This window comes from Lepisma saccharinum, chromosome 14 (assembly GCF_977018435.1).
Source record: "Lepisma saccharinum chromosome 14, izLepSacc3.1, whole genome shotgun sequence".
Classification (NCBI taxonomy): Eukaryota; Metazoa; Arthropoda; class Insecta; order Zygentoma; family Lepismatidae; genus Lepisma; species Lepisma saccharinum.
The window spans coordinates 60,415,491-60,430,924 of record NC_139242.1 but is presented as its reverse complement, the minus strand read 5'-3'; the positions used below and the strand labels follow the sequence as shown (position 1 = coordinate 60,430,924).

Here is a 15,434-nt window from a genome sequence, read left to right as displayed (position 1 = left end):
CTTAATTTACAATGCGAAGGTGTACATCACGGAAAGATTGCAATCTATATCAACAGATATGATTGCATCTCTGCATGTTTTCGACACCTTGGGTTGGCCTCCCAAAGAAAATATTCTTCAGTTTGGGATAGAAGAAATAAAGAAGCTCTACATGTACTTGAACCCGAGCCTCTATAAAAAGAGAAAATGGATGTTCTGTTAGCAGAGTGGACAGAATACAAACTTTTGTTTTCTTCTCTGACTTTGAATCAGATGCTGGAGAAGATTCACAGTGAGGAGTGTTCAGCAAGATTCCCAAATTTGCTCCAGATTTTGACATTTTGTGCTGTTCTACCAGTGAGCACAGCTTCATGTGAGAGAGGTTTCAGCTGTCACAACAGACTCAAGACTACTTACAGGAACTCTCTGAAGACAGACACTGGATGATTTGCTCCTAGTTTCCGTAAATGGACCCCCTCTGTCAGTGTTTGACCCAACAGCTGCGATTGATAAGTGGTACTTCAGTGTAGAACGACAGCGCTACACAAACATTAATTCCTAAGGTATGTTGTTTTTAATAATTGCTTATATTTTTATTATTTATCAATATAAAATAGTGGCGACCAAAAATTTTAGTCCGGCGACTGATTTCAAACTTGAAATTTCATGCCCTGGTTTACAGGATTCTTTTTGGGAAACCTGATGGTAAGAGACCAGTAGGAAGGCCAAGACGAGGATGGAGGGATGTCGTTGAGATGGACCTGAAGTAAATCGGTAAGGATGGGAAAGATTAGATTGATCTTGCCTCGGATAGGGACAGATGGAAGGCTTGTGTTGCTGCAGCCATAAACCTTCGGGTTTAAGTATGCTAGAGAGTATAATAAAAAGTAATGTAAAGTGCTCCCCTGTGCTCTGCACCTAGTGTTGCCCACGAGACGAGACTTTGGCCTGTCTCGTCTCGTGGAAATGCTGTGAAATGCTGTCTCGTCTCGAAAATATTCGTTTGTCAAAGGGACAAATGATCAATCTCGTCTCGTCTCAAATTTTTAAAAGCCTGTCCCGTCTCGTCCCGTGGGCAACACTATCTGCACCACACCATGAAGGCGTATAGGGGGTGTGGAGTTAGGGCCCCATACTTCTTGTTCTCGGCCGAATCTGGATGTGATGTGATCAGAGTATAATATAGTTTTAATTAGCTCTGCATTGAAATTCCAGAAGTGCCCCTTTTTTATTTCATTACAATTTTTATATACCTGTCATCTTCATATATCAATATGGTATGCGAAACATCAACTTTATATTCGTTCTACTAATAAGTAGGAATCACAATAATCACTACAATACCTAAGTAACTAAATTTTAATAAACCAATTATAAGTGGAAAAAGCTACAGAATTATTCAATTGCTAATGAGTGGCTTGTCTTATTTAGAAATCCTCGTTCCACACATAAATTTTGCCATATGAATGAGCCGAAAATGTTGACAGCATCTGTATATGCAGCTGAAGTAAAGAAAAAAGTTATGTCACGAAGTATCCAGAAGACGCTTTTGTGAGTTTGTTTTTAAACCCACTTTTATGCTCATATAGGCTAATCGGGATTAAACCTACAGTTTAACGTGTAGTCCGAACCAGTGAGCATTGTGCTTCCACCAGAGGAGGGGGGAGTCGAACACAGGACCTGTCTATTATAACGACAGCGTTATGCCATTGGGGAAAAAAATATATAGAAAGAACTCTCACCAAACGTGTCATCTTATCACCACAGAAGATGTGTCCATTTTAAGAGGGTGATTGCCTGAGACAAATATTTGAAACTTTCGGAAAACAATGTAATTGTTCACGTAATTAGATGTCTTGATCCACTAATGAAACGCTGTGCAATTGAAACCACCACCTCAACTTTCTAAGAGCTATGGACTAATGAAACTCAATTTTTGGAAGAGTAAGTTGTGGTTGATTTGTTTTATTATGTCATTTTTCTGCTAATGTTGATAATGACGACGGTAAGGTTCAATGGTGATTAGATGAAAGTAATGAAGGGGCGAAAACAAACACACGCTGACACCCAAAATACAAATCCTCATAATATATTACTTTTACAGTGGTTTCAGGCGCCAGGGACTCGTTGCCCTGAAAGAATAAAGTTTCCAGGGTATGCTGCACAGGATAGAGGTTGACATTCTAGTGGGTTCGAAATGGTCATGCCATACAACCCAAGACATCTATGAAAAATAGATGAATTATTACTGGTACGGTGATCAACTTCGATGAATTCCTTGTGTCCTAAATCATTTTGTTACCTCAAAAAATATGTTCATGTCTGTGTATTGTTTCTCCCACATTAGTAACATGACTGTTCAGAAAACGAATAGCAACTTAGCTAATAATCTCTTCAATTCTGAACAGATTTTTCAATCTTACTTCTTTATTACTTATGAGTGATATATTGTCAAAATAGCCTTTCATTAGCCTAGGAATACTACATGGACAATGAACAAAGAATTGGTTTTCCGTGTGTGTTTTAAATCATTCCTAATAAGACGTTCATTTTAATCGAAACATTAAGTGGCGGCGATTAGGAGGAGCGGGAAGTGGGGAATGTTGTTCCCCAGCCCCATTTTGCCACTTTTTGCCCCCGCACTATGGCCTCTTTATGCTACCAAGAAAACTTATATTGTCCTTGCCCCTCAAATGTGGGCACCCAATCGCCGCTACTACAAACATTCAGATAGATTTGTCAGTTGTACAAACCTTGTATGATAAGAAAAGTGACCCTCAAGGAGTAAGAAAACTCTTTCAGTGAAAAATGCATACGATGAAAATACTATGCTCAGGAACATGCATTTAAATTACGAGAAACTTCATGATTGTCTACCATCGCACTTTCTATCACTGTCGCCGAATGCATAAAATCAAGTATGTGCCTTGTATTTGCAACACAAGCTTAAACCTAATTCACATTTATTTCACTGCATTAACATCCATGAAGGAATGTGATTAGAATGTATGGCTGCGCATGGGTAAACTCTTTCTTGAAATAATTGTCCATCAGAGACAAAGCGAAAGGAAATGGAACAAGATGAGAGAATAGATTAGAAAATAATAAATAGGAAAACAAGAAAAGGAAAGGAAAAATCGGGAGTGTAAGAGAGAGGAGATACATACGTCTTACATACACATACGTATATACTATATATGGTCATACATTTATACTGACCACCCTAATTTATCAATGTGGTGCTTCTGCCCACCCGGTCGAAAATTTCTGGCGCCGCCCCTGCTTAACAAATCCATACCTGGATCTGTATGAATTTATTATTTCCATTTGCAAAAACATCGATTTAGTTTAGTTTGTAATTGTCAGGGAAAAATGTAAATTTTGTGCTGGAAAACCTGGAAAAGTCAGGTAATTTCATTTCTGCTTGTTTGTAGCCACCCTGAATAAAGCATGAGAAGAATCGTGTCCTGTGTCATCACTAATAATTGCAAAACTTGTCTCATTGTTGAAATAGGTCACTGCTGTAAAAATCAATATTAGGTCATTCTGCAAGTGGTAGCCCTGTACTTCTCCTGGTAGAACAACAGACCAATTCTCTGCAAGATCACAATGAATGACTAAATGTTGGGCAGATGTTTTTGATTCGTCTTTAGTACAGGCGATGTGTTTTCTTTGCACATTTTTCATATAAATATGGGTTACGGCCTTCATTGTCCATTTGGAAAATTGTTGAAGAAAATAATCGATTGCCACTGTCTTTTTTACAATTGACAGCCTTCCCATGTTACGTAGCTTGCTTCATCATTCTCTTCTGCTGCTTCTACAAGTCGTAAGGTTTGTCGAGTTACTCCACCCTGACCTGAACATTTGTGACATCCTTGTAATGAACACGATTCACTCTCCATAGGACACACAACTAATGCAGCAGGTTTTTCAGGGTAACTACACAGAGATTGAAGTTTGAACAGTACATACACACGAAAACATCACTTGTTGGATGTGATATTACCCACTTAGGATGCAAAGAGAAAAAAATTGTTCTACCTATCTTTATTTCTGGATACTCATGTTTAAAGAGGCTGTATGTTTCACTAATACTCCTGGCCATATAGCATTTTATTTTGGGAATTCTTTGACCATTTTCTAGCACAGTAACAGTATCGTTTTTATCCTCTGCCTTGTACAGTGCCATTTATTGTCTGTGTAAAATGATACTGCTGTCTAAGTCCTTGTCCATAATGGGATGTCCACAGTAGGGGTCTGGTATGCCAAAAATTCCTTTCTCCACCACCAGTCTTCGTGATTTGTCAATTATGTGTCTGGTAGAATTTGGGATGTGTTCTAATATCTGCTGTTTAGTAACAGATCTGGGAACAATAGACATAACATGAATGTTTTGGTTGTAAGTTGTGCATGACTCAACAGCTGTATTTATATTTTTTAATCAAATTGACCAAATTGTCATGGTACATGGTACTTGTTTTCAGTTATGACTAGTTCAGTATTATCTACATTTGTTGTCTGCATAGGAGAAAACTATCACAAACCTTTGGTAAATAATATAATTATTATCAACAGTAAGTTCTTAATTACAAATCATTACAACAATGATCCACAGTAAATGTCAGCAATATATAAGAAAAATATTTCATGTATTAACAAAGTCATGAACAAAGAACTGCTCTTGGGTCAGTTGCTGACCCCTTCCCCATTTGGTATGCCACTGTCGATGCACAATAAATATGTATATTTTTTCCTACTCTGGCTGATACAAAACTTGTAAAGGAATAAATGGGTCATTTTTATTATTAAGGTTTGTATATTACAGTTTTCATGTAACAATTGAATATTGTTTTTACTTTTCAGGAGTTTCAATGATGCCAATAAAATTTTGTGTTGGATTAAGCAGTTCACATATAACAAACAGAATTATCCACACTTATGGAAAACAAGCAGCTGCACCTTTGGCCAAACCCAGGTTGAAGAAGTATGGATTTCTTGCAGTTACCCTTACTGGAATTACTTTGTATTACCAAACGCTAACAGAGGCTGATAAACGTTATGTGAGGGTGACTATTACTGGCATTGGGAGGTTTTTAAGGTATTGTACACCAATTTTATAGTTTCATTTCTTAATTTGCAGAGTATAACAATGCTATTTTGGTGTAACAGCTATTTTTTGAAGCGACCAAAATTATTGTCACTTTTTGTTTTCGACCATTATACAGTAAAGTGCGATGCATTTTCAGTAACTGATTGTAACATTGAGAAATGATTCCATTGTTATCAATTTAATTAATGGAGAGAACTTTTTTGATAAATGATGCAATCTAAAGGTCTATATGTAAAGAATAAGCATAAAATGCCTTATAAATAAAGAGGTTACTAGTAAATTAACTATAAATTTTCTGCAATGAGTTATATTTAGATGTGTTTTCATAAATAAAAGTTTTTAATATTTCCAAACATGGACATCACCAGAAATGTTTATAGGGGCCATTGATAAAACTTGATTAGTACAAATAATAACAAAAATAATAATAATGAAATTTATTATTGTTACTGCATAAGTGTTGAGACTTTGCTACTCAATCCACCAGATGAGTAAATATCCGGCACAACTTTTTCCACTATTATTTTTTTTTTCCATTTTAATGCAGTTAGTGTACTTGCATTTCATTGTTTTTGTATTTTGTTATCAACTGTTGCACACCTTTCAAGAAATTTTACTCATAAAGTTTATGTTGTGTGACCTCTTGCATAAAACTATGATGTGGAAATTTTTTATTATTATTAAATAGTAGAATAGAAAATATAACCTGCTTCCTGTATTTTATCAGTTTTTATTTTAGTTATTCTATTCAAATACTAACTAAATGAACTTTATTTTTGTTATTAACAAGAAGAATAACAAGCTTTCTGATTTTTTGTAACTTTAAATGAACGATGTCAATTTTCAGCAGTGGTCAACAGACCCTTTTTTTCCCTTCCCTGCCAATATTCATGTTCTCAAAGTGTACTCATAATGAACCATTCAACAAGGCACGTTTCATTTTATAGGTCGTTTAAAGTAGGGTTGTCCATATCGATGGATTACTGGTGGTCTTTGAGAGGCTTTGATGAATCGTCCGAAGAATATGAAACCATTATTCATGATGTCCACCAGCGGGCAGCCGACAAACTCCTAGCAGGATGTCTGAAGAATGGTGGACTGTACGTTAAACTAGGACAAGGGCTTTCAGCCATGAACCATATCCTGCCAAGGGAATATATAGTAACACTCAAGGTAAGATTGTAATTTCTTTCCAGTTGACTTTGAGCACCCTTAATGGTGGAGCTCATTCAGTGCCTAAATCACGATCCCTTCACCGAAGCCAGGTTCAAGTCCTGGCATAGTGGTGGGTGTTTTTTTGTTGAATGCCCCTTCATCAGTTTTATCCTGTCGGCCTCTGTGGTATAGTGATTACCACAGTGTGCTATGACAACAGGTGTCCTGGCTTCGAATCACAGCCTGAGCATTTTTTTTATGCATTTCCCTTTATCAGTTTCATCATATCCTTGTCACTCATCCTCATCTTCGCGATTAGCCAAGAAGTGCCATCCGCATAGTGTGTTTAACATCTAAATTCGTCCATGAACATATTAATAGCTTAGTTATTTTTGTGTATAATCACTCTCAGACACATGTTCGTCAGCAGATTCATTCATTTTGTTTTGCAATCTGAGGTTTGTTTTGCACCGTGCGAGGTTCAGGAATTGAAGGGAAACCATTTAAAATAGGGAAGTAATGTTTACATAAATCCTGTAGTGCAAATTACCCTTTATTATCATGGGTGTCGCCAGAAATTTTCCTGGGGGGGGGGGTCGAATCGAAGATGTCGAGCACAACCTCTCTCCTCACAAGGAGGGGTTCATTTTTAAATTATTGCATTATCGGTATTTTAAATTCTTTTTATTGTTATATTACTATTATTATTACTACTACTACTACTACTACTAGTAGAGTAGTAGTAGCAGTAACAGTTTTAGTTTAGTTTATTTTTGCATCCAATAAGTTTATTTTATGAATAATATAGTACTTGTTACAACCAAGATTACATAATAGTTACTTGTAACATTAGTAGTAGCAGCAGCAGCAAAGGCAGTAGTATAAGAAGCTTCAGAACGTGTGATAGTTACAAATTAACAGTGTTTCAGTGTTGCAAATTATGAAAGTTTCGTACCAAATTCGATATCTCAAGACCATTTTTAAACAATGACGCAAAATGAGGTGAAATAAAGTGCTTTGTTTATAAATTGCCATAAATTAAAAAAAAGTAGATGGAATTTTCCAGGGGGGGTCGACCAACCAGTTTAACCCCCCCCCCCCACCGACGTCCATGTTTATTATGTTATGATTTTGGAGAACACACTCCCTTTATGAGACATTTATATGCAGTCTAATGGAGTGTTACAGTTTTAACAGTGTGACCAAGGTTGAAAAAAATGAAGTTATACTTGACTGCATATCTACGTATATTGGTATAATTGCTATCAATTTACTGATAAGATATTAACTAACTCCCTAGCCTTCTTAAACCCGAAGGTTCATGCCTACAGCAACACAGGCCTTCCATCTTTCCCTATCTTGAGCAAGTTCTATATACTCTTTTCCATCCCTACCGATTTCCCTTAGGTCCATCTCAATGTTGTCCCTCCATCTTCGTCTTGGCCTTCCTACAGGTCTCTTACCATCAGGTTTTCCAACAAGAATCCTGTAAACTCCTCTTTCCTCTCCCATTCGTGCCACATGGCCTGCCCACCTAAGTCTTCTTGATTTAATTATTCTAATAATATCTGGACATGAATACAAATTATGTAGTTCTAAATTATGTAACCTTCTCCACTCACCTGTCTCCTCATTCCTTTTAGGTCCAAAGATTTTCCTAAGGATCTTATTTTCAAATACTCTCAATTTATGTTCCTCTTTCAATGTAAGAGACCAAGTTTCACATCCATATAATACTACAGGTAAAATTACTGTTTTGTATATTTTAACTTTTAGTTTCTTAGATATTAAACGAGAAGACAAAAGTTTATGAAGAGAGAAGTAACATGCATTTCCTGAATTAAGGCTACTTTTTATTTCCTCTTTAATATAATTTTCATTTGTTAACATTACTCCTAAGTATTTGAATTTGGAAACTGGTTCAAACGAGTTATCAATAATTAGATTTTGATTATTACCTAACACTTGGTTTCGGCCTGTAAGCATATACGTATTTAGTTTTCTCTTTGTTAACTTCCAAACCTATCTCTTTGGCAGTTTTGAAAAATATTTTAGCATTATTCTTAATTGTATTCACATCATCCCCCAGTAAGTCTACATCATCTGCATATGCTAACAACTGAGTCATACCATTTAATTTTAGTCCTTCTTTAGTTTCTTTTACCTTCCTTACAGCATATTCTAAGGCAAAATTAAAGAGCAATGGAGATAATGCATCTCCTTGTTTTAACCCATCATGAATTGTAAATTTGTCAGACATATTAATACCCACACAAATTTTACTTTCTGTTTCACTGGTGCATATTTTTATCATACTAACAAGCTTCTTAGGTATTCCAAACTCTACTAATATATTATATAATTTATCTCTTTTGACCGAATCATATGCTATATAAGATATTTCTATACATAATCAGACATTCAGTATAATTCACATGAATATGTAATAATTCATGTACTCTTGTACTGTAAAGTAGATTTATGAATATGCAGTTCCTTTTCTAAACCAAAACCCATTGCAGTTATCTGGTTATGTACATTAATTAAGACTGTGAAGAATTCATTTGAGTGATTGATTGATTTGTGCTATTTTACTTCCCTTTTCTGCCACTTGTGGCTAATCACAAAGATGAATTCATTTGAGTTATTAACAACACATTATGCCATTTAAGGTGAGGAGTTACAGTGTGCATTTATTTCAATGTCGTCAGAATGGGCAATGCTACTAAAAAAAACCCTGGCATATGTAAGAGTATGAATTTCTTCCCATGTTGTAAGTGGAAGTGTTTTTTTATGTCAGTTATTAAGCTAGAGACATTACTTGAAAAAAATATGATGATTGAGAATTTTCAGAATCCCACGTATTCCTTATGGGGAAAAAAATTCAAGAACTTCAACTTTCGACTTTTCCGCTGTTCCAAAACTTCATCAAACTGCCCTCTTTCCGTTGACATCTTTTTGTATGCCATCGGAAGTTTGATATTCCCAAGAGAACAAATCAAATAATACTCCTACAAGCGCAATGCATTTCTCCTTGCCTCCTATGCTCTCCTGGCAGTGTAGCCAAAACTGATGTGCATAAAGGAGCTAAATTTCACCTTGAATTGAGTTAAAACTGACTTTGAAGGAACTAGATTTAGGAAAACTGGATAAAATGCCTCCTAGGGTAATTTTAATTTTAAGTGTCAAAGGGGTGGGTGTGCTACTATTACCGTTAACTTTAAAGTAATGACGATTTATTGTAAGTTATCTGGCGGCATCACCCATCTCAATAATCCACCAATGGTCGTATGAAATCGAAAATAAAGGATTCCTGGATAACAATATTATGTCATCTCCACGCTGCTATAAAAAGGTAGCTGGAGAGGTAAGAAGGGGCTGGGGCAATGCAGCAAATGTAACTATCACGTCACGTGCAAAATGTATACCCAAGGCAAAAGGTGGCCTATGGGGGCCGGAGCCAGTGATATCGTCATGGTGGCAGTTGCCCCAGTTCATAGCCAAACGAGTGCATGAAAGAGCCAGATCTGGCCCCAAAGAAGCTAAGTTGGCAACACTGACTTGGAGGGAAGAGCCTGGCGGAAACTGTTCCGCATGCTCGTAATGCCGGTTTGGTAGACTTATCATTATTGGTAAAATGTCAAATCAGTCTGTCTCCAATACAAAAAAACAATCTGCTTTCATATTGTGCTCATATATAGATATTTGAATAGTGCAAATCTGCTTTCTTTTCATAGACTCTGCATAATAAATGTTTGACGCGTGGCAAAGAGGAACTTGCACAAATGTTTAAGGAAGATTTTGGAGCTGAACACAGAGAAATGTTTGAGGAATTTGATGAAGAGCCCATAGCAGCAGCAAGTTTAGCCCAGGTCAGTTAAGGTAATATCTCCTTTCAGTCTGTTCCTTTTCTATTCTTCATATGAACATTTCTTTTGTGTCAATGTTTGCTTTTCCATTTTTGGCACAAACAGGTTTTTCTTACATAAATTGTGCTTTAAAAAGAAACAAAAACTACTTCAGTAAGACATTTAAAATGAGGCAATGTCATATATCAATTGCTTTTATCAGTGATAGTTTACCAGAAGTAATGTACTCCCTGTCATAGACCTTGATGACAAATCTGCCTTGTTTGTAGGGGTGTGATATTGTAGATGGCTAGGGATGCATGTGTGGAACATTTTATTCCTGATGCACTTCACATCCGGTTTCCTCCATGAATGCTCCGACTTGCAAAGGAGAATTCCACAGGAAACGGAGGTTACAAAGTACAGCGGAACTGGCTGCTATATAAGCGAAGGGTGCCCTGTAGCAGACCTCCTTTGAGTTATGAATATATAAGTGCATCATTGAGAGCAGCAGCCAATGCTGCCCCCAGGAAGCAAAGGCAAGTGCTGGCGCATTCCTCAGCCACCTACGAGTCATTCCATATGAAATCAACACAGCCCACAACGTGACCAACTCCGATTTTCATGAAATTTTGGGAGTTGAAACTATGCATGGAACTTAGTAACTATGAAAATTTTGAGTCTCATGCGTCTTGTAATTGTTAAATTATTCAAGGTCAAAGTTTGCATAAATTGCCCATTTTGAGCCCACTTAGCTATACTAAATGTGCTGTAACTCCGCCCCTATTTCGACTAGGAAGCTCAAATAAAGCGTATTGTACAGGGAATTGAATAAGCTTTCCAGTGATATTTAACAAGCCTACCTTTGGATAAAAATATAATTTTGTCACGTGACCTTGAATATCTCAAAACATGTCATCACCAAAACTCGTGAAAAAATTTATTTGATCCCTGATGCCATACTCTAAAACAGATCAAAAAATCATTCTGGGACTGCAATGGGATCAGAAGATACAAAATAATATGTGTAACTATGTGACTGATAAAAGCCTCATTACATGAACTATAACAAGTCAAAGGCATATTGTTGACCACCATATTGAATTCAACGCAAAGATTTCAAAGGAAAGGGGGTGATGTGATATATCAAATCAGGCTAGAATTTCACGAGAAATGTATATATACATTTAGTATAGCTAAGCGGGCTCAAAAAGAACAATTTATGTGAACTTTGACCTTGAATAATTTAACAATTGCAAGACAAACGAAACAAAAAAAAAATCATAGTTACTAAGTTCCATGCATAGTTTCAACTCCCCAAATTTCATGAAAATCGGAGATGGCCAGGTTGGAAATTGCACATATCTGTGTTGATTTGGCATGGAATGATTCCTACCCTTCTCCTCCTATGATTCTTTGGTTAGCCCAGCAAACAGTTAACGCCATCTGCCTTATTCTTATTTCTCCCAAAGTAAGTGTTCTATCGACAATGGTAAATCAGCCGATTTAAAAGAGTGACCTCTTTGGAAGACATTCAAGTGCCAACTAAGAGTCATGTAGGCTAATGAGGGTCAGGCACCTGAACTTCCAATACTATCCTCTGAGTGTGGTTTGTTTTTTTGTGTGCTGAGTACACGCAGAGCCTGAGCTTTTATCATTTTTATCATTGGTATGTGTTTTGTCTTTCTTTTTCCTTAGGTTATTTTTAGATTGATTTTATACCTCTAGGGTTAATTGTGATGATGAAGTGGATGATGGGACATCTCAATACATCCATGCCTTGACCAGGGTTAGAACATGGTACTCAAGCTTCGGACATGCCACGGAGACTGATATATAACATTTTTAGATGCATGTATTGCATATAGTTTTGCAAAGGAGTTCATCCTTGCATTAATTTTAATGAAAGACTGCATGAAAGAGCTTTAAAAGACATTTAATTTTGTGTGCTAAGGGACTTGTCTCCATATTGTGAGAGGAGTTCAAGTAGCCAGTGTACAGATGTGCCCAGTTTTTTAAAAAATTAATCACTCTCCCTCCCTCCCTCTCTCCCTCTCTCTCCCTCCCTCTCTCCCTCTCTCTCTCTCTTACTCCCCCTCTCTCTTCCCCTCCCCCTCCCCCCATTTGTCCCCTTCTGTTTACCTCCTCATCTATTCTTCCACTTCTCTCAATTATGCTTCCTGGATATTTGAAGCTCTATACTACCCTCAACTCTTCTGTGTCCACCTTTATTCTTGGTTCATTTCTGACTGTTTCTTGTTGTTATTAGCACCTCACTCTTTTCTGCATTGAATGTCATTCCTGCTCTTCTGATTTCCTCATTCCAACTATCACGCTCTCTCTGTACTTCTTGTCTGTTTCTCCATATTACTAAGTCATCAGCAAACATCATCTCTTCCTCTCCTATCTTCTTCCCCACCTCTTCGTTAATTGCATCCATTGTAATTATGAGGAGCAGTGGGGAAAGAGCACTTCCCTGTTTTAGTCCATTACTTATACTGAACCACTCTGTTCTTCCCACTGATGTCGTCACATAGCTCTGGTTGGCCTTGTATGTGCTCTGCACTCTACACACTATCTCTTCCTCGACTCCTCTCTCAGAGCCTTCCAAATCTTTGTTCTGTCCATGCTATCATATACCTTTTCTATATCTAGGAATGCCAAATCATTTCCATACTCATAGTGCCTTTCCTGTAATTGCATTTTTGTGAATGTCAGATCTACTGTAGATCTGCCTCTTCTAAATCCATACTGTTCCTCTCTCATGTTCAGCTCTGTTACTTCCCTTATTCTCTCTCTAATATTTTCTCATACACCTTTGCTGAGTGGCACATCAGTTAAGTTGTTACATTCCTTTCTGTACCCCTTCGTGAATATGAGAACTATTAGTCCCTTTGTCCAATCTCTTAGCACTTCTCTCTCTTGCCACACTGTTTTCATGACCCTGTGCAGCCACTGCACACCAATCACTCCTGCTCCTATTATCATTTCCACTGGCACTTCATCTACTCAAGCGCTCTACCTCTCTTCATTCTCTTCAGTGCTTCCTCCACTTCTTTCCATGCGAGATTCATTTTTGTTCCCTTCCGGTTTTCTTTTACCTTCACTTCTTCATGTTCATTTCCCTTTTTCACATTCAGCAATTTCTCGAAATGATTTCTCCACACGCTCCTTATTTCTTCATCCTCTTCTACATAATTCCCCCTTTCATCCCTTAGCTTACAGCTGTCTCCTCTTTTTCTTCTCCTTTCTCTCACTTATCCATACAATACTTTCTTGTTCCCATATACATCTTCTTCTAGCACTTTGGCCCATTCTTCCATCCACTTTCTTATTGCTTCTTTCTTCTTTTCCATATACTCTTTTCGTGCATTTTGTGATTTAAATTTAAACCGTTTTCTAAATGCATCATTTTTTGTTTTTCACTGCCTCTCTAGTTCTTTCATCCCACCATGGTGTTTCTTTCTTCTTTTTTTCTTGCTTATAGATTGTGTTGTGTCTGTATATAAAATGTAAATTTCTTGTTTAAGATTTCATTTTGCATTTCGCATCATTTCATGACAAGACATAGTGGGAAAGTGTACCTCACACCTTTCAAAAACATGAAAAATAAACATTACAGTGTTTTCATCAAAAATGAAATATACACATGTCTATTATTTTATACATGATATTTAGACTGGATTATACAAGGGTTGATCAAATGAAAAGGTACAAAACGACACTGTCGGTGTAAATGAATACTTTATTCAAAGTATCCTCCATAGGCCTGAGCACATTGATCCCATTGATGAACGAGCCGAATGATTCCTTTTTCCCAGAATTCCTTTGGCCGTGACGCGACCCAGTCCTTCACAGCATCCTTGAGTTCATTGTCCGAGTTGAAGCGCTTTCCTTTGAGATGCTTTTTCAGGGGACCAAACACATGGAAGTAACAGGGTGATAAGTCCGGACTGTAGGGTGGATGGTCTAGCTGCTCCCACTTGAACCTGGCCAGTTCCGCGTGTGTGACCCTGGAGACGTGTGGATGTGCGTTATCATGGAGCAGAACCACACCTTCCGTGAGCAGCCCTGGTCGTTCGCCTTCCCCGTAAACGTTTACCATCCGGCGATGAATATCGGCCGGTTTAACACCTTCCGCTGTCAGAAAACGGATAACGCCTCTCTGCTCCTCAACAGTCGAATTTGCCAATGTTAACACCATCCTGTCCGAACACGCACTGCCGCGTCACATGGACGGCGCTCTGTATCGGAGCCTCTGCTCTCTCCTGCGCATGCGCGTTTCCCTGCATGCTCCAATGCCGCGTGGCGACTCCAATCGCACCCCTACATATCACGCTACGTTCTCCCATCGCGGCATCGGTATTATATAAACTATTCCGTTGTTACGACGTTTCGTACCTTTTCATTTGATCAACCCTTGTACAGTCGTACATATCACCTGATCCATCTTGCACCCTTGTTAATATCTTATATGACTGGAACTGTCTAAATAATGCATATATAAAAATAATATGTGCATGTAAAGATGGTAAAATACTGCAGCTTTGATAATATTTTATTACTTCCCTCTGTTTCTGAAAAGCACAGTACATCAGGAATTTTCAAAATATTTGCCATGACCAGCATTGGTTTGGCATGTCACAGATATGGGGAAAAAACTAGCAATGTATCATGAAACGCAACATGCATAAATGGAGAGCTTGGATGTAAAACATGGTAAGTGACATTTTGGTCATTTATGAGTTCATTAAGAAAGAAGGTTATTAGAAGCTATACTGTAGATAAATTGTTTTCATGTTGTGTTTACCAATTTCACAAGGCTTCACTGAATCCAATGCAAATTGTATGACATGGCAACTTCACTTGAAAATTGAAGGATGGTGCATTTTACTTTGCAACTAAAAAATTACCATGTTTTACACCTGAGCCCTTCAAATATAAGTCCCAAAATTTCAGTATGAGTATATTTTAAAAAAATGTATAAATCACACATACCCTTGCACCATTTGTCTTTCATAATGCAGTAAATTAATTTTAATTATGTATATTTAAATTCAAGCAACACAATCTAGTAATGCTAATTACAGTGGAACCTCAATTTTATGTCTCCCGGTTTTACATTTTCCCGCATTATACTTTCGATGTTCATGGTCCCAATAGAACAAACTGCTATATAATTTACCCGACCTTTACTTTTTCCTGCATCTTAAGTTCTTTGAACTTGTTCCCCTGAAAAAAGTAAAATCGAGGTTCCACTGTATTTTTATGTTGTAAAGAATATCATCAAATTGAATTTGGAATTTTTTTTTTTTTTTAAATGTCATGTACAAGGGTCT

At 37.2% G+C, this 15,434-nt stretch overlaps 1 protein-coding gene across 2 annotated transcripts in view; it reads left to right on the top strand.

Annotated features, from left to right (window-relative positions):
* The window catches only part of Adck5 (aarF domain containing kinase 5), a 43,507-nt gene that overhangs the window by 12,278 nt on the left and 15,795 nt on the right, over window positions 1–15,434 (top strand). Inside the window, exons 1-4 of one of the 2 annotated variants that reach the window (XM_083135742.1) lie at window positions 69–542; window positions 4,846–5,080; window positions 6,040–6,265; window positions 9,985–10,119. In XM_083135742.1, coding sequence (XP_082991868.1) covers window positions 4,854–5,080; window positions 6,040–6,265; window positions 9,985–10,119 — 588 coding nt within the window. In that variant the 5' untranslated portion in view covers window positions 69–542; window positions 4,846–4,853. Of the gene's footprint in view, window positions 1–68; window positions 543–4,845; window positions 5,081–6,039; window positions 6,266–9,984; window positions 10,120–15,434 lie in introns of those variants that run through there. The other variant, XM_083135740.1, reaches the window with a different exon arrangement.